Source organism: Scardinius erythrophthalmus (genome assembly GCF_964197995.2).
Source record: "Scardinius erythrophthalmus genome assembly, chromosome: 24".
In the NCBI taxonomy this organism is placed as follows: Eukaryota; Metazoa; Chordata; class Actinopteri; order Cypriniformes; family Leuciscidae; genus Scardinius; species Scardinius erythrophthalmus.
Genome location: NC_138244.1, coordinates 22,598,844 through 22,619,970, shown reverse-complemented (window position 1 = coordinate 22,619,970; position 21,127 = coordinate 22,598,844). Strand labels below are relative to the sequence as shown.

General features: G+C 37.9%; 1 protein-coding gene across 1 annotated transcript in view; it reads right to left on the bottom strand.

Moving 5' to 3' along the window:
* The window catches only part of abtb2b (ankyrin repeat and BTB (POZ) domain containing 2b), a 56,292-nt gene that overhangs the window by 14,770 nt on the left and 20,395 nt on the right, over positions 1-21,127 (bottom strand). The window contains exons 2-3 of the mRNA XM_081355790.1: positions 10,316-10,465; positions 5,599-5,809 (exon numbers count right to left, since the gene is read on the bottom strand). Coding sequence (XP_081211916.1) covers positions 5,599-5,809; positions 10,316-10,465 — 361 coding nt within the window. The remainder of the gene's footprint in view (positions 1-5,598; positions 5,810-10,315; positions 10,466-21,127) is intronic.

Sequence of the window (21,127 nt, the reverse complement as noted above, 5' to 3'; positions counted from 1 at the left end):
TCAGTTCGCATGGCATTCTCAGTGTTGCCACAACGGGTGGCGCTAAAGCGCACAACAGCGTCCACTTCTACAGGGTTAAAGTTGACATTTTTATAGCTAGCATCTTGAAAAATAACATGTCTGACGAAATGAGTAAACATTTTGAAGGGAACTCTATCGCCCCCTTAAGTACTGAGGTTTGTACCCCCGCAAGACATGCGTTAAAATGGTCAACATGTTGGTGTAGTCGCAATTTGTTGGCCAAATATTTGTATTTACGTACTTAAATATATAATATTTCAAGCTTTTTATATTTACATTGGTTGCTGTAGTGATAATTGGAGAAGAAAACTGAAAAAAAAAAAGTCATGCTTTATTGTGAGCTACAAACAACAGATTTGAGCAGGACATGTCATAAATCAGATTTGATCCGCCTGTCTGAACAGAAAAAGCAGTGTATTGCAAGCAACGAGCTGTGTAACATCAACAGCCAGAAAAACAGATGAGGTTAAGTAACATTTGTTTGACTTGTGGTTGTAAAACAGCTCAACCTTAATCCAAGGAAAGATCTTCATGGGAAAGTAAGGGAAGAGGTGAAAAGAAACACACTTAATAACCACATACTTTCCCTAAAATAGTTTAGAAGAGCATTTTAGCAGCCTACTGTATTGATTAAGGGAATTTTCCAAGTTCCAAAGCTCTTAAAACCACTGTCAAGACGAATAGATTGCAGCCAGCTAAGTGTGTTTACTTTGGTCGCTCAAAAGAGGGGGTGGATGGTGTTGGGGAGTTGATATCTGTGAGAGCATACAAGGATTTGATTGTATATCTGTTAAGTGTGTGTGTGTGTTTGTGTGGAAAAAGATATCAGTCAGTACACTAAATAAGTCTGCGACAGGAGAAGTTGATGGGATTTTTCCATATACTTCATATAACTATCTGAGTATTGGATAGGAAGCAACCACCAAGAGCATTGCTTTATATTATAATTTTTTTTTTATTGAAAAAGTAATTTTTTTTTATTTATTTTTTTTAAACATCTGAGAAGTTTCATTAGTTTGAATGGGCTTGCTTCTGGCTGCTGCTACCAACAGCATTAAAAGCATTAAGTACAACACTCAAATCTGAATACACACTTGATACACCCTTTTCTATTGCTAAATAGAATTATTGAGTCCTCAAAGCTTCTCGACCATCAAACAAAGGATGATTATAACTCTGTTAGCAAGCTAGGTTACAACTACCGGCCACACGCTCAGGGACAAACACACACGAACGTAAACTTACTGATGCATAGTCCACTCCTCCTTGACTGGAAAACAAAACCAGCATGAAATTTAAGCTCTTCAACATTTTTACAACTCTGCTTTGTTCTGTTGTCAGAGCGCTTTGCTAGTGAAAAGCAAAAGTCGTAGTGCCTCCCTTCATCTCTTGTTCAGTTTGGCCTCTGGGTCACGCTTTCAACAATGACCCGTGCTTCTGAATCAAGGGCTCAAGTTCAACCCGTGGCCTTCGACCCGAAACCCGAGCTCAGCTTCAGCCTACATCAAAGCTTGGCTAATCAGCGCTTGTGGAAACCTTATAGCGCTTTGGGCTAATTTGGCGGACTAGCATTTACACATGTGTTAAGGCCTCTAACGTGACTAGATTACAGCAGAGATGTAACAGTGATTAAGAGTTCACTACTGAGACCACACGGCTGTTTCCCTCGCTTTAAACGTATATAACGCTGAAGTATTTCTCTGAGTCATATCCAAACACTAGCGTCTGGCAGGCAACTCCATGGCCACTGCATATTAAACGCTGTGGTTTTCAAGCCAGGAATTTCTAGCGGTTTTGGCAGCGGATGATGATTAATCCCAGCATCACTTTAAATGGGAGCGTTATTCCGTATATTTGTTTGAATTCAAAAATCGTGTGTAAATAGTAGGCTATACTGTAGCCCACCACTGAGATTTTGATAAAGAGTCTTTTATACATCGGTTGATTCTGAATGAGGCCTCGCTTGAAGAAATAACAACATATTTATTGTTATTGTTTAATTAGTGCTCTAACGGTCATTCATATTGCTGTCTTTTCTGTTTTTCTTTAATTATTGCTTATGGTTTCCTCACTGCTGGGGGTAGATCTTATGGGTGGATATTACCACTCACACCTTGCACCAAGAGGACAGATTTGCAGGGATTTTCTAAAGCAGTATCAAGATATGTTTGACAGGTACCAGCATGATTTTTTATTTGTTTTGTTTGTCTGGCGTCACTTCTTTCAGTACAGGTGAGATACTAAATAAATTATTATTATTATATAAATAATCAGAAGAATACAGTTACATTTTATTGATTACATAATATTCACAAAATGCCAGTTTTTATTCATTTTTATGGTGTAATTAATTATTAGCTTTTCATCAACTTACGAACCCACAGCAGTTTCTTCACAACCCCCAGTTTGGGAAATCCTGTTAAATGCACTTTGAATATATATATTTTTTTCTCTTTGTATTTTTTCATATCACTATAGTACAAGATTATCCTATTCAAAAGTAATCTAAAAGTATAATCATCAGATTATATTCCCTAAAATGTGTAATGTAATAGATTCTACGGTTTTCATCATGTAATTTGTATTCACTCCAATTTGTAAGCAATCTACCCAAAACTGTGTATATATACTTGTGAGAATTTAGTACTAGACGTGTCAGATTAACAGCAAACATGATTTTCTTTTTCTCTGACTCTCGTTTCACAAAGTGAGATAAGAAATGATCAAAAAAAAAACAACAAAAAAAAAAAAACCTATGCTCTCTAGCTAGCTTGTATGACCGTGCTGAACCAATGAGTGTTTTGCTGTCCATTGGTCATGTCTTCATTTTGCAATTTCAAATATTGCATTAATATTGCATCCTTCCCATGAGCAGTAATTTTTTACATTTCAGTGCGAGTTAAATCTCTTTTTTGGGCCATTTTACCTGTAAAAGAAAACTTGCTTAATAATTATGCACACCTGAATATAAGGGTTTTTCACTTCCAGCCTTCCTTAAAGGAGAACTCCGGTCATTTTTTTGTAAATTTGGAGTGCTGTCAATACAGAGAACAAAGACAAAAATCGGTGTTGCCTACACCATGTTATCCTCTTTTTAAAATTTGCACCCTGTTGACTTCAATGGGGCCAGTTTTAAACCTGTTTTTAGCCTCTTAACATCCTTGATGTGTCAATACAAGTGCACAGCTAATGTGAGTGATTCCTTCAGAGTGAACACGGGTGAATCTGACTGCAGTAGATGTGAAAGATATTAATAAAAATGATGTTATTTAAGCCAGCGCACATACCTGTATTTTCTTCCTGTTTTCGGTCGAAGTCCACAGTAATCGATTGTCGAGTTCACACGCATAGGTTTAGTTACCTTTGATCACACGCGTGAACTCGACAATCGATTACTGTGGACTTCGACCGAAAACAGGAAGAAAATACAGGTATGTGCGCTGGCTGAAATAACATCATTTTTATTAATATCTTTCACATCTACTGCAGTCAGATTCACCCGTGATCACTCTGAAGGAATCACTCACATGACCTGTGCACTTGTATTGACATCAAGGATGTTAAGAGGCTAAAAACAGGTTTAAAACTGGCCCCATTTAAGTCAATAGGGTGCAAATTTTAAAAAGAGGATAACACGGTGTTGGCAACACCGATTTTTGTCGTTGTTCTCTGTATTGACAGCACTCCAAATTTACAAAAAAATGAGCTCAATGTTAAAATTGACCGGAGTTCTCCTTTAACAATTATATATCACTTATAAATAATTAAATACAAAATTAATAGTAGTTATTAAGATTAAGGTGTGGTTTGGAATTGCTAAAATGTGCTTGAAAAAAATTTTAATAATTGCATAATAATTATCCATACTCTGTAGTTTAAACTTCATTTTAGAAACTTCATCTTAGGACATGATGGTACTTCTATACTCCAATTAGCTGGTATGTGTGGATGTGTCTTGTCTTCTCTGTCCTGATTTGGGGTCAGCGTACCTTCCACCCCTCTCATCTTACAATGACTCCTTAATGTGCGACCACTTACAACCCAGCACTCCCATTCAACTCTGACCCTTTCCTCCCTCTCTCTCCACCCACTCCATAAGAGCCTGTCCTCAGCCATCATAAATCAACACTTCCTATTACAAACCTCTAGCTCACATATCCAGACTTCACTGGATCTGCAACGCCCCCTTTCGGTTTACAGGCCCCAGTTAGGACCACACAGTACGCCAGTGTGCCATTGTGGTTTCATTTCAAGCAGAGGTTTTAAAGACTTTTCAATAGAAGGCACAGAGAGGAGACCTTAAATAATGATTGAGCCCTTTACCGTAATGACTGCCAGGAGTGAAGCACCACCTGTATCCCATTTTGCCTTTCTACCAAACACACAGAAATCTTTTCTGGCACAAGCATTAAGGAAGATTCATGATTGGAGTCCTGGAGTTGGCAGTAAGGCTCCATTGTTGTTTTCCACTTAAGTTTGTTAGTTGAAGGTCTTACACAAGTGATCCAGCTGTAGCCAATATCAAGATTCGCCCTTTACTTAAAAAACATACAACCTGATAATTGCAAACATACGTATACACACAAAACCGCAAAACACATGGACAATTGTGTTTGGCGTTCAACAACAAAAACATCAAAGAAACAAACATCTCAGCCCATCAACGACGTGCTGGATTTACTTTGTTTTTGGATGCGGGATAAAGTTTCCAGAAATTGTACCTATTTCACCCATTTTTTTATTAAATAAGTAATTTTTGAGCTGATTTTGGTAAAGTTTGCGAAAAGTGTTGCATTTAAACACTTGTTTTCAAAATCAAATACATGTCAAATATGAAACATCAAGCATACAAAAAGAATATTAGCTTAGGCTATCTTGTTTGCTATATAAACAATAGCAATGCTATCAGTAGTAAAGGTCACTCAGATGTTTTTGATATGTGTTGTGTAGTTGTATAGTTGACATGTTGTATAGCAACAGTACATCGCTAATATTTATCCCATTGAGTGACTTAAATGGCTTTTGTGTAGCTAGTTTTTATTAATAGCTTGTAGCTAGTGTAGCTAACTACTTTTTCAAAATGCTAGCAACTGTCGTTGGACTGCCTCAAATTGTTAGAAGCTTTTATCTTGGCAAGTTGCTTCCTCAACATTTTTTGAATCCTACAAACAGGCGTCCTTCCAAGAGTAACTCAGCGAAGAGCTAATATTTACAGTACACATGTAACTGAACCCTGCATAACATAAACCTTCTTATTTACCTTTAGCAAGCAGGTAATATCCTGAGGACATCCTTGTAGAAAGACAGACAGCTAATGACCCAGGCTTAAAACAAACCTTTCTTTAAGAACAAAATATAACGAACGTTTAGGAAACAGCAGCTGGAAAAGGGTTTTGAGGAGCTCCTCACATTTCTACTATATTATTAACAGCTTTAAAGTACCTTGAGGCTGTTGGATTTCACAGAGCTTACTTACATATCAATGGGCCATCAGGGGTTTGGGGTGTTAATTAGCTTAGCACCCATTGTGTGAATTGGAGACTGGATTAATGGGAGGGGAATAATAATGAGGCTCACCTTTCTTTGCTCAGGGCCATCCTGGGCGGATCCAGGTTGGGGTTCTCCATGGACTCCATCTGAGGGCATCGGAGGAAGTAGTAGAGCGTGTGGAGGGCGTCCGGGGACCAGGACACTTGCTGCTGCTGGCGGGCATGACGTGCCGGACTGAGCCCGTGCCGGACAGAACTGAGGCGCTGCATATGGTGCATGGCCCGTGACACCAGGTCACCTGATGATAACGACAAACAATGGACCAATCAGACACTTCAGAGCAGGCTAATAAAGGTTCATTTAATTTAATTAAAAATGCACTTTGTACATTACAATGACTTGAATACACATTGCCTATGATTAATATGTTTTTGTTTTTTATTATTTATCTTTTTTTTTTCTTTTTTCGTGAGCATAAGGTCAATTATCGAATTGTGAGGAATTGTGTTTTTTTTTGCACACAAAAAGTATTCTCCGCCGCTTCATAACATTAATGTTGAACCACTGTAGTGACATGGACTATTTTAATGATGTCTTTACTACCTTTCTGGGCTTTGTGGTACACGATGAAGAAAAATCCTTAGTAATAGAATGAAATTATGAAAAAAGAAAAAAGAAAAACTATAGTCTGGCACAATATTATATTGTTTTTAGCAGTATTAGCATTATTTTTTGAGCAAGTTTTGTTAACTCATTACACAATTCCAAGTCATGTGGTGCAACAAGCATGAAGAAAAAGAAAATTTATTTATAATAAAACACAAATAAATAAAAAGATTCATTCATTCATTCATTCATTCATATTTTTACGACATGGACCAGGTTAGTTCAGGTTGTAAAATGTTACATGGTACAACCTTCCAAAAACAATGATATTCATGAATTAGGCTATTACTTAAAAAAATACTTTTTATCTTAAAATATATATTTTTGGCTTAACTCTTTTTATTGATGCTTTTCAATCAAAGACAAAAATGAAAAAGACAATACATTTGCTTCAACCTATTAAGCCAAAAATCAAGTTGAGATTCAATTATGAATGCTTGCACCAAGACACACAAATATGATAATAATGGATAAAATAATATAATAATAATATATATTTAAAATGTTTGGAAAATAATGGATAATAATAAATTAGAACAGATAAAATGATTTTACAATAATAATAATAATAATAATAATAATAAATAATAATAAATACATAAAAAAATAATTAAAAAAAATCCTTTCCTTTTTCTTCTTTGTCATTGACCCAGATATCAAATTATCAGCAAACCTCAGGCAGAAGCTAACAAGTCCTTGGACACTTATTGAAACCAAAAGCCACAAGTTGGCCTTCATAGATATGTGGAATGTGAATGTGAGAGAGATATGCGGAGAGATTTCTCTGTGGATGAAACGCCCACCTGCTGTTTTTTCCCTTTATGGATCTCACAGTTCCACTAAATAAGAATATCCTACTGTTGTACCATCTACTATTTGTACCACGAGTCTGATAAAAATGTCATTCTCAACATATGGTTGGAAACAGTCCTATTACTAACTAAACTACATATGGACACACAGATATCATTCAATGCATGTCTACGCTAACTTGAGAAGCAAAGTAGTGGGCTGGTCACTCCATTTGCGGGAACATGTAGACTTCATTTGTGGTAATCACCCCTTGGGTTCATTTTCAAACCACAGAGTGGTTTGTGAGTAGGAAGAATCCTCTGTTATTATCATCTGAAATTTGCCAAACTTGTAGCAATAGGGGCCCTATTGTGTTCTGCCAGGCCCTACAAAGTGTCTTAAGAGAATTTATGAAACAATCAGGACGTTTGGGGCTTTGCTACTAATGCCTGCCCTGAAGGCTGAGATCAGTGCGATTGGACTGGGGATATAAATACAACATACTGAACGCTTGTGGTAATACTTGTTGCAATGTAAAGGCCCTGATATACTCAGAGAAAATATCATTTTGTCGTTCGCTTAGCAGTAATAAGTTTGAAAACATAAGCAGTGGTATACTGTTAGCGAACATCCTGACACAGACTGACCGCGGACTTTCTTCTCAATAATGCAACAAACAAACAAACAACAAAAATGACAGCGGTGCGAAAACAGCAGTTAAGAAAGCATTTGATCATAGTGATGTGGATATGTTTGCATCTGCAATGCGGCACTCCAGTCAAGTCACTTTCAATTTGAATTGCAACTTCAATTTTTACTCGAAGCAGCTCTCCAGTGTGTTCATGTTTATATCCGCATCTTATCTCAACGAACTGAACTGAAGAAATGAACAAGCTGTTTCAAGCTTCGCAAACAAACTCTAAATAAACTTTGTTTTGGCCTGATTTTGTTTAAAGGTAAAATTATGCCCCTTTTCACAAGATGTAATAGGCAAATTCTGGGGACACCACAGATTTATCAAAAATTTCAGCTCAAAATACCCCTCAGATCATTTATTCTAGCTTGTCAAATGTGCCCCTTTTTGGGTGCGAGCAAAAACACGCCGTTTTTTTGTGTACCCCTTTAAATGCAAATGAACTGCTGCTCCGCCCCCGTTCAGAATAGGGCCGATCCTTTACGCGAGCTTCGGATACTCGGCGATAACAAAACACGCGAATCTCATTCATCCAAAATCTCAGTGAGTGCAGTCTTACAGAGAGACTCAGGAAGAGGTTGGAACTTTTAGACGCACCTGGACGTTTCTGAATGGTTAGTATCCACTTATCCATTATGTAGTTGTTGTGGAGTCACATTGATTCATCTCATCAACTTGCATGTTCCGTCATGTTTAACTTTTACACAAGCTGACACAGTTCCCTGAGGTCTTTATGAGACAGCTGTGACAAATAGCGTTCAGTGCTCGTCTGTGCAGCAACGACAGAACAGTTTACATGCTTTACTCAAACTTTTGCCATTGCGTTAGAACTGGTTACACTGTTGTCGCTTGCGAAAACCAAATGGCGGCGCCATGGCTGGGAACGTGCAGATTAAGGGGCGGTAATATTATAATAAAATTCCCTTTCTGAATCAGAAGAGGAGCGAAATCTGATTGGCTTATTTTTTAACATGCTTGCAGAGAAAGGCTTACCAAAACAAAGCTACTGGGTTGTCACTTTTCACGTTTTCCGGGTTGGTAGATGCACGCGATTATAGCACTTAAACGCGGAAAATGTCCGATTTTCACGATATGTCCCCAGTTTGTTCTTTGATTTTGCTTGAAGTATATCAGGGCGTTAAGGTTCTTAGCTTTAAATCACCCCATCAAATTCCAACTGAAAGGGCTACAAACAACAGCAAATTTTTCACAAACCCAGATTTGTTTTATGGGGCCAAATCCACCATTTTCGGTTGTATAGATGCCCCATGTGTGTCAAGGGTTCCAGGGCAGCTGAAGACGTACAGATGCCCCACTGTCCGCCACATCTCCTGCGTACAACTGGATCAAAACTACACGAGAGCTCGTGGGGAGGTGCCAACCTCACAGGCGGTGCACAAAGAGAGCTCTCACTGAATTCATAGAGTTTGTGTGCGATTGCTAATGCCCAACCGAACGCTTGGTCTGCATGAACGTGCCCTTGTGCTGTGGGAGACAAGCAGCGAAGTGTTCAGGATTTTGCCGGAGGAAATCCGTGCCTTCCAATGGAAAGACGCCAGCCCTGCCACCTCTGGGCCTGTGGCATGATGAGTAAACACAGGTAAAACAGCCCATGCCAACAAAGACCTCCTTCAACTGTAGGGGAAATATCCCATTTTCAAATGTAAACTTGTGTGAGGAGGGAACCGAAACATTGCACAGCGAACCGACAGTCAGACTCTGCTGAATAAGGAACTGTAATCTTTGAACATTTGTTCAGCTTTCCACTTGTATAATATCCAGAGCAAACAATAAACCCCAGACCAGATGTTGCTTTTATCAAGGGAACCGTGTTGAGACAGACATGCTTCGTTTCAGCGGAGATGAGTCAGGCATCATGAAGTCAGAGGAGAGACTGGTAAAGCGTTTCATCTTCATTGAATTCTTATAGGAGTATCTATCGCCATAACATCCTACAGGAATTATCTAGAATAACAGATACACAAGACTTTCAGTTGACTTCCAGCCTCTTTTTGTTTGTTTTTTCTTTATTTCCGTCACAGAACTTTCTGTTTAGAAACCAAACACGCCTGCTCTTTGGGAACAACGTGGTGGTGTTTATCCAGAGCATAAAATAATAGGCTAATCGGGTCAGAGAGATAAACAGTGTCCGCTTTATCTCCTTTTCCATGTTGTGTTTGCAGGGATAACACCAAGCAATTGCTACTCGATATGATACTTGCTACAATCTTGACTCTGTTGAGTGTCAATGCAAGCACTATGACAGGTAGAGCCAATAACCACACTTTTATTATTTAATTTGATATACTTTTATAATTGAATATAATTTTATTTATATAATAACAATGACTTTTAACAATTACTTTACTTGATGCACTTTCATTTTGCACTATTAACACTGAATCCAATGCAAATATAATTTTATAGTACAGTACAAAGCAATTTTTGCATTCGATATTAAGGATGTGACATTTGCAATAAGCTCCACACTGAAAGATTCCAGCGTGTATAATCTTCTCATAAGCTATAGCTTAAATGTGACCTTTCTGAGTTGTAAATGATTCAGTATGTTTCATAATGAACACGAGAGAGAGGATAAAAGCAAGAGTATCAGACGTAGCAGACCGACAGGAAGGAAGTCAAGACACTCACTCAGTTCTGAGATGCTGCCCACACATGTGGCCAGTAAAGCCTGCTCGAGTGTCCGCAGCTCCAGTTCAGCGTACGCATCCTCTCTGCTCTCCAGTCCCGTCTGACATCCCTCTGTGTACGGACTGAAATGAGCCGGAAGTGACAGAACACCTAGAACACAAAGAAAGGAAATGTAAATGCAAATGTAAAATGCGGTGATTGGTGTAATCTCTCTAGCAAAACTCATTTATTCCAATAGGAAATTGAGTCATCTGGTGCTTAATTTATAAAATGTTGCGTAGAAACCATCCTGCATTTGAAACGCACAAAAATATGTGCAAATGCCTCTACCTTGCAAACGTAGCCTAATTAATGTCATATGTTAATGTAATTAATGTGTTTCTGACGTCACAAACTACCTTGTAACCAATCAGGTCAATGAGTGGATCTCTGAACTGGTGTGAGTGAGTGGAGGCGGGGCTAATTTGCATATTCATAGAACCGCGTAGACTAAATGAGGGAAGGGTGTAGAGTTGCTTTCAAGCTATTTTAAGGCATGAAGAATTTTTTTTCCAGGAAAAAAACACTTAAATATATTTTGGTGATCAAAGTTGAGTTTTAAGGGATACATTGATTGACTACAGGGGGATTTTAAACATGGATCTTGCCTTGTTTTTTTTTGTTTTTTTTTTTAGATTTATATGTAAAAGAAAATTGTTCTACACAAAATCAGTTTTCATTTGCAGTATTTACCACTTTCAAAACTGCAGTCACAAGAGACATCAGAAAAACAAAGGTGACATTATTATCCATAACCCAGCCTTGAAAACTACAAATTTCAATTCCAAACACACTTTTCACATAGGTTTACATGCTTCAGGGAGAAGAATTGGCAACCTCAGCAGATTCTATTCTGGGATTGTGAAACACTTTGACTAAATCCAAACAGCATTACTAATAAAACGTCACTGCATTTGACCAGAAATCACGAGAATGACAGCCAATGCTGACTAGAGCTGTGTTTTTCTCTCCAAGGTGTTGTCCAAGATAACAAAGGTTGCACAAGGCCAGGACAGTCACTTCCCTCTGTAAACATCTTCTCTTATGTCCACAGTGCTGTTTTCAAGAACAACCTGGTGGTTCAGTGTTGACGAGTTAGTGGGACTTTCCCAGTATAATCTGACTGAAATGAGTCAACTCAAGGTTCTCAGAGCGATGCAGAGCAATGTTCTAAACCTTAAACTGATCACCTGCCCCGTTAAACTATTGCATAAGACCAGGATGGATTTATTAAAGCAATGACTTGTGGCAGAAAAAGAACTGCTACGGTTACATAACATGAAATGATCTGCTTCGCTCCCTCAACCTCTTTTTATTTCCAGACTTGTTGGGATGTTTTGGACTTAGTGAGTCAGAGTTTGGTTTATGAGACAGTCAAAGCTTCATTCTACAGTTTCCGTCTTTTAATTTGTGTTTTGCTGAGCCATCATTGGTTGATTTAGTTGAGTTGTCTCCAGTAGTGACATCCTGTCCATATGAAAGGATCAGGAAAAACAGAGAGATCAAGGAAGGGGAAACTTGTGCAGTTACGTTTCTCACTGGTTCTTTGTAGTTCTGGACAAAGCTTTGCTTTGGCCTTCAGGGGTGAGAGACCTGCCAAGGAAAAGGAAACAAGCAAGGAACCCTACCAGAGAAGCAAAAACAAAGCAATATTGTAAGTCCTGTTTCTGATTTATGCATGGAGCTTCACAGGAAAGACGGATCTCTATCCCATCTGTGAACTTTAAATTAATATTCTAGGTTCGGTACAAGTTAAGCTCAATTGACAAGATTTGTGGCATAACACACAAACAACAATTTCCACTTGTCCCTTCTTTCCTTTACAGTGAGGCTCTTACAGTGGAAGTGAATGGGGCAGATTATGTATCATTAAAATGCTGCCAATGTTCGAAATCACTGCATGGGATTATAAGTGTCCATCGAATCTTGGTGGAAGTAGTACAGCAGGTCATCCGGGTCATTTTTGCCCAGTGGTTTTTGAGCACTATGCATTTGGACGTACTACTCTTTTGGTATACTGTTTTTCGCATATTATATAGCAAGGAAGTTGGCATTTTCGGACACAGCGACTGTTTTAGTAGTATAGCCAAAAGACAAACAATATGCTTGATTTTTATCATCATAGGGCGGTTGTGTACACACACTACCGGCACATTTATTTTCAAAGACCATGTAAAAGTGAATTTTGCATAATAGGTCCCCTTTTAAAGAAGAATAAATGTAAGTGCTTTGATAAAATTATAAGCATCTTTTTCTGTTGTTAAATCCTCCAAAAATGGCACATTTACTTCCATTGTAGGTGCCTTTTTTTAGCAGATTTGAAATAATTTATTGAATTATTTGAAATACGAATTTATTGTGGTATTTATGGTCAATACACCATAAATTCAGTTAATTGAGCATAACTTAAAGGGACTTAAAGGATCCATCCAGAATTTCCATTTAGTCATTTAGCAGACGCCTTTGTCCAAAGCGACTTACAAATGAGGACTAAGTTAAGCGAGTCATCGTGAAGAGGCAAAAACAACACAAGAAGTGCTCAAAATACAAAGTTCAGGCATTGCTCAGAGTAGCATAAGCCAGACAAGGGAGGATTAAAGGAAAAGGAAATAATTTTTTTTATGAGGTTAAGTGCTCTCAGAAGAGATTAGTTTTCAGTTGTCTTCTGAATGTTGTCAGGGATTCTGCATTCCGGATGAGGGATGGGAGATCATTCCACCGGCATGGAACTGTGAATGAGAAAGTTCTGGAAAGTGATTTTGTGGCTCTCTGTGATGGAACGAGTCGTCGCTCATTGACCGATCGTAGGCTTCTGGTAGGGATGTAGACTCGTAGGAGCGAGTGAAAGTAAGAGGGAGCTGAGCCTGTGGTAGATCAGTAAGCAAGCGTCAATGCTTTGAACTTTATGCGAGCAGCAAGTGGAAGCCAGTGCAGAGAGATGAAGAATGCTGATAAGTGCCTATCCATACTACCAACAGGGCCAGATTCGAGATATGCCAATGGTTTCTGGTTCTGCCAAAGATTCAAGACATTTACAGATGAGGGTGGCTCCAGGTTTCATGAATACAGCCTATTTATAATACCACAGTGTGGCAATAGTAAAGTACTATGGGAATGACTCCTCAGACTACTCACAAACACTGGGATCATAAATTCCAGTAGACAAAGCTAAATGTTTGTTTACAGTAAACACCCTCATAATGGTATCTGTGATTTACGTTTATTACGGTATATTTACAACTTCAGGGTGGCTGAGTACCAACAACACTCCTAAATGTGACGTGAAATCAGATACTCATAGAGGGAAATAACCTTTTTTACATGCATGAGATCCTAAATATATGCTTCCAGCGACGCCAACTTAGCAAAACTAAATGCTAATGGCTTCTGGGTGGTTCCAGTGTGGTTAGGTGGTTTCTATGGCATTGTCTCTAGTTGTAATGGTCTTTCTATAGGTGGTTGATTGGGTGTTCTGTTGGTTGCTAAGTGGTTGATAAAGTGGTTACAAGGCAGTTTTATAATAAAGCCAAAATATACTTACATTTTGAGAGAAACACTTAGCTGAATACAAAGCATGCTCTATTTGATAGCATGTGCAAAAACAGGCGTTCGACATGCACACTAGATTTAGTTTTATCTGTCCAACACGTGGACGGTGCGCTTACAACAGCGCAAACACAAGGTGATTGTTGAGACAGAAGAGTCCACTAGGTGGCAATATGCAGTTGTGATGTATTGAGCAGTAGTCGAAGAAAAGTGCGGAAAGAGCGTTGCAAAACAACAAGAACAGTAAACAAAGCAGCATATCATTCTCCATCATTTTTGTTTTGGTTCTTGTTCTAAACTTTGCATGCATACTTTCGTTCTTCTATCCTAAGAGCGAATGTCCTGTAAATGACACGACTCGGTGCTGCCCTTTAACGTCTTGTAGAGTTTTGAAAAGCAATTTTACTGCGCATGTGTCATACTGCACATATCCGTGGTGAAGTATACTTTAAAAGCTGTGTGGACACGAGATGGAGAGGAACGCGGAAAATGAAGTATACCCAGGCCTTTATGCACCAAAGATTAGGCCTACTTAGAATAAGAGAGAAGAGTATAAGAGATAGTGATATCTGCTACAACAAGCACCACTAAATATGGCTGACAGGATGCAGAGATTTCAAGAAGGCCTTATTTCCTCTCCTGTGGTACATGACTGTAGATATAAAACATATGGCTAGGTATAAAAATATATTGCTTGGTTAGTTCCCCATGACTGTCCAATTAATTGTGGGCCAGGATTTCAGGGAAGTCAGAGAGAACGCACATGTAAGTAAATGATTACTGCACTTCCCATTTCAGGATTGCTTTGTGGTTCCAATTTCTTGTTACATCATGGAGCAGATAGCATGCTTTATATGACTATGCACTAATTTAGATGAGTTGCAAACACATGCACATATCTGTCCACAAACACACAAACATAATGGATGCAGCATGAGAAGCCGCCGTTTATGAGAAGCTTTAGGTTTCATCAAATGGTATTCTAAACCCCTCCATGAAAATCCAACCCACAACAAATTTGTCCAGCTGCAGTGGGTAAAGCGTCTATAGGGCAGGACAAAGCCTGGAGTATTTGCTGATGCTGGCCGTTCCTTACAATGGAATCGGCTTTACAATAAGCACACATGCCTGCAACTACACTCTCTCTGCGGTTACCGTTTACTCACAAGGGTCATTAAGGGCGTCACTTGACAAGCTTGTGATCTATTTCCATTTATAGGTTTCATTAGAAGGTGCTGGTGTCTAATCAGACAGGAACACATGAATATTGTGAAAACTGTTTTTAGAGTTTTAGAATATTCTTTCTATTTTAGTTTGACCAGAGGAGAACTGAGCCTGGTTTCTCTTAAGTTTTTTTTTTTCTTCTCCATTTCTGTCACTGATGGAGTTTGGGTTTGTTGCCACTGTCGCCTTTTGGCTTGCTTAGTTGGGGACACTTAATATTTGGCAACATTATTGATCTGACTGCACTGACACTGTTGTATGAGAACTAAATGAAGCTGGACGATGACATCATGTTTTCTCCAGAGCTGCTTTATTGATGAAATGAAATAATTTCATAATTGATGATCTTTACAGTTATTAAAACGAACTGAATCAACACCGAACTAATTTCAATTGAACAATAACTATTTACTATTGTCTTTCTAGAGCTGCCATACAACAGGACTGAATTCCATTCTGAATTCTACAACATTGTCAAGTTAAGATTCATTGTCAAGCTCAGTTCAGTTCTCATATAATGGTGTCAATGCAGGCAGATCAGTAATATTGTTGAATATTAAATTAATATTAAATGTCCCCAACATTGAATCCTTTTCCTGTTTTGAAACAATCTTTATTGTATGAAGCACTATAGAAATAAAGGTGACTTGACTAGCAAAATAATGTTTATATATATTAGGGCTGTCAAAAGATTAATCGCGATTAATCGCATCCAAAATAAAAGTTTCTGTTTAAATAATATATGTGTGTGTATTGTGTATAATTAAATTTGTATCTAGAAATACACACACATGCATGTATATATTTAAGAAAAATGTGTTATTTATATATAAAAAAAATATATTTATATATAGTATAAATTATATATAAATATATACAGTATATGTATGCAAATATTTCTTAAATATATACATGCAAACATATAAATATTTATACACAGTACACACACATATATTATTTAAACACAAACTTTTTTTGGATGCGATTAATCGCGATTAATCTTTTGACAGCCCTAATATATATATATATATATATATATATATATACAAATATATATACATTTTTAACATTTTAAGAGTTGAAGAGTTTTTGAGCCAGGCAAAACATATTTCACGTTTAATAGTGGGGAGCAGGATTTTTGGACCAATTAGTTTAGGTGTTACAGACAAATTACAGTGGCACTGCAATCATATGAAATTAGAAATATTCCACTGTATATTTTTTTTTTGGAAAGGAAACCAAAGATACAGTAAACCATTGAGCATTCATTTTCTGTTGTCATCAAACTATACAGACTCATGCTTATATGTAAGAGTTACCCAAGTTTAAATTAAAAAAGGAAATCGCACCATACAGTTTAGGTGTCACACTAATATTTATTCAGTATTTTGTGCTAAGAATGATTGACATTATGTAAGCATCCAATCTACTCTATTTCCATGTATTCTTAGCACTTCGCACATAATTTTCGCTCTCTCACCATGAGAGCACGGCTAGTCGAGCTTCTGTAAGTTTAGAAACTGGCAGCACAAGCGAGAAATCTCCCAAGAGTACACGCCTCGTCTGAACACACGCCTGCCTTTCCCACAGCCCATCCCAACACACTCACACACAAAGAATCTCCTTCCCTCGTTCACTTCTGGGAGAAAAGTGTGGCCAGAGAAAGAGAGACAGACAGACAGAGATGCTATTTCAGTTTAACTTAGGTGAAAATCAATTTTAGAGATTCTTCACACCAGGAACTAGACCAACAGACCTCTTTGTTTGGGTGTATTTACTGAAATTCTTGTTCAAGTCTTTTTCTTAAAGAAGCCCTAACATTCTCTCAGTAACAGCAGCGGTGTCAGCATAGAGTGCATTCCTGATGGATAATTGGTCTGGAATTAAAGATGTGTTTGGTCTAACGCGTCGGTTGTTCCTATGTGTGTATCCGAGTGTGTTAAATGCCGAGGTCTCTCTCCTTTATAGGCCCAGAGGCCTGATTCTCTGATGTCTAAGTGGCCTTTCACATTCAACGGAGGCCACCTGCTTCAAAAACAAGCTCTTCTTTCATAACAGCCTTGGTCAGCACTTCAGTCATTTCCGGCTGAAATAAAATGGCCTTTGAGATGATAGTCATTCAAGATTAAAACACAATCTATAAAAAAGTCACAAATGTTTTAATATGTGCAACCTGTTTTTGACCCGTGCTGCCCACACAGAAGTCCAGATGTCGACCGTAAATTTTTCCACATGGCTAATGTTAACTGCACCTAAAAACAGCTGTTCATGAGGTCAGGGGTCTTTAATGTATTTAGTAATTGTATTAATATGTTAACTTGACCTGAGATCTGTCACAAAACAGTAGCTAACAGATAAGCTAACGATGAAGACGTAAAGTAGCACAGTAAAGTTGGCGTAAATATAAAAAATGCAGTAAATGTCATCTATTACAGTATGTCTGATTCTAACAACAATTACAATACGAAATACGGTATTTAATAACTTTCACCACAAAAGAGAGCTGTAGCATACAACAGTAGTTAAACACAGAAGCTAGATAAACTTAAAAGACCTTGCTAAATATTAAATATGAATAAATATTGAGATAAAATACATTCATTATGTTTCCATCCACCTATTTCTATGCACATTTTGGAATATCACATAAAAAACGCTGGGTGGAAACGCCAAGATTCATAAATTCTCAGTTGAGGTGGATACTTTTAGGTGGATAGTTTAAGACATGCGCATAAACTACGATAGAAACACATTAACGTAATAAATCCCTCAATTCTCAACAAAAAAACTCATGTGCCTCAACAGTGGATGTGATTGGATAACTGGACTAACCAGCGGATCAGTTTCATTGTTGGCTCAAATCCCAAACATATGAAAGATTGCATGACAGAGTGTATTACTTTCGTCTGCTTGCTCTGAGAAAAGGAAAGGCCACAGCGGCTTCTCCGATTGCAGCAACTTCCATTTTTATTACAGATATATTGTGCCAATTCAAGGAAGTGATGATTTTGTTCTCTTGAACACATGGGATGCAAACGCTGCTTTATTCACAAATGTTTTATGCGATATTTCAACTTTGGATGGAAACATAGTTAGTGATGCTATATAAATTATTAATAATTTATACAAAATAAGTCAATATTTATGTATATTGAAGGCAATGTTGCCGTTGCACATATTCCGCTTATTCATACCATATTTAACACATTGATCTGACCTGAGATCTGAATCAGAGAACCATGGCAGAAAATGTGGCTAACAAATACTAGCTTAGTTGGGGACATTCAATTTAACATTTATTTTAATATTCAACAATAATATTGATCTGCCTGCATTGACACCATTATATGAGAACTGAACTGAGCTGGACGATGGCGTCACGGTTTTCTCCAGAGCGGCAAATAAATAAATTAACTAAATTAATAACTTTTTCACAACAAAAATGAAATCAATGAACTAGCTTAAGCTGGACTATGACGCTATTTTCTTCTAGAAACAAACTTTGTTGCATTATTTTCCTGTTATCACTGTAAAGCTGCTTCGAAACAATCTGTATTGTAAAGTGTTTGCAATTGTTGCCGCTATATAAATAAATGTGACTTGACTAGCTAATAGCTAACAGATACGAAAACACAGACACTAGATAATAAACCATCCTTGTAAATTTGACTATAAAGTTGGTGTAAAAATGACAAATTAAATTGTAATGATTGTCAAAATGTCAAAAAATTACAAATATGGAAAATATGCACACAAAAAGTAAGCATATTGCTTAATATGGATGTTTGATGATATTAAAAATAGCGCTAACAGTCTTTGAGGGTGGTCAGCTGTGTGACTGTGGTTGGTCATTTATACAGTAGGCAAAAATAACTAAGCATGTGTCTAGTTCAGATTGAGTCTTATCTGCATCTGAGCGTTCTGGGTTACATCATTAGAGTCCACATCGGCAGGCACTGATCACTTCACACATGCTTGCCAGGCTAATTAATCACTGTGAGGAAGACTGACTGTCCTGCGTGCCGTCACACCTCAGGAGAGCTTTTAGATACGTTTGGAATCTTTTCAGCAGCCGTGTGACACTAATCCAGTCAGTCAAGCAGATGTGTTTCTCTAAAACTAAATAAAAACAAAAACCCTAAGAAAAAAAAAAACATGCTACATGGATATCCGAAATGATGGAGCACACAATATGCAGTAGTTCCCAAGAGGCTTTGTGGTTTTGTTGAGATTAAGGAATGTCTTCTCATGATCCTCTGACTTTGCTTTGAAAGACCTACCATCATAAGCTGAACAAATATTAAAATATACTACAATATGGCTTCATTCCTCATGAAGATCTTGCTTTATGAATTCATACCAACTGTGGAGCCAGTGGTTTCTTTTCATGTTTACAAGAAATTACCACAAATTACTTCATTGTTCTCATGTTACAGGTAATAGATTTTACTCCACATCTTGCTCAAATCCAATTTTTTTTTTTCTCTCTGAATAAAATATGGGTAGTGCTTGCCTTTTAAAAACCACCACAGGGAGTTTGGCAAAGGCCCTCAGATTTATATAATGTACTGGTCTTTAGATTAGCAAAGTTTAATATTAACGGTTAACAGTCTGTTCAAACCACAGGGGCCAGCTAGTCAGATCTGAGTGAGTAAACCTCACTCCCCTGGCCTCAAGAAGAGCACTAGCGATTGCACCTGCCTACCATGCTGGTGACACTGCTTCGAATACCGCTTGGAAGGGTGTCAGTAGGACCAGTTATATTGGTGCCGTGACCCTGATGTGAGTGATTTTTTGGGGGGTGAGGGTAACGGAGGCCAGCTAGTAAGTGCTATGCAAGTAAACCTTACTCCCCTGGCCTCAAGTGGTGCACTAGCAACTGACGATAGAGGCTGCGATCTTTAGTGTTCTTGTAAGTGCACCCACCTCCCACGCAGTGACACTGCTTCGAATACCGCTCAAAGTGATCTGAGTAGGGCCAGTTACAAAAGCAACATCAATAGTGACAATTGCCTCACTGATTTCACCCTTTACCCATCCGATGTATAGCAACACTTTAACAACTGTGTTGTAGTCGCCTCTGGAACACAACTTCCCTATTAAGAGAGACCGAACACAATGTGCCTGCTGTTCAGCCTCCGAGCGATGGAGCAATGGCAAATCTGATGGACTTGGAACTTCAGCATGGATGAATGGAAATATAGCATAGTGTCAAATGTTGATTTTTTTCCCTCTTTGCCTCGCACACGCTTACTCACGCTATACTTCTTCCTTCAGATGTCTGGTTTCAAGGCCTGCCACTTCATTAAACAAGAATATCTATGAGTTAACACATTTGCCGGACACAGACATTTGCTGAACACATGAGACGACTGTTTCAGTAGGACTATGAATTCTTTGCAGCCCTTTAGTGTCATTTATGAAAACACAGGGGTACTGTATATTTAAAGTTTGCATAATGTTTAAACTACAAGTAATTGAATACGTCTGTTTTGTTGTTTCAGTGTCACAGATGAACTCAAGGGTCATGCTTTGACATGGAAAGTCAACGGGCATTATTTAAAAAAAAAAAGCATTCAACAGGACAAGCACAGAAAACAAAAAATCTAGTTATCATTCTGTTTTCTTGCACATATAAACATGCAGTTACAAGAATCAGTAGGCTGCAATAATTGCTTATACTGTATGTTCTCTTAAGATCTTAAATATTGCAATAGAAATTACTAATAGGATTTGGTCGAAACATCACAGGCAGATCTTGTAATGGTTGTTCACTATTTTATAGTGGAAACCTTGTTCATATCAGGAAGGACCCAAACCTCACTTTCCTGGCACAAAGTCAGTGATATTCAGACCAATTACACTGCATTTAATATACTGCCAGTAATTACATAAGTTATGTTCACCCCAGTCTGAGTACCACTCTGCTTGGTCTATTTTATTACATTTCCAGTAAAAGTAGTTAAAATCTTTATTTTATAATTAATGGATAATTGGATCTCT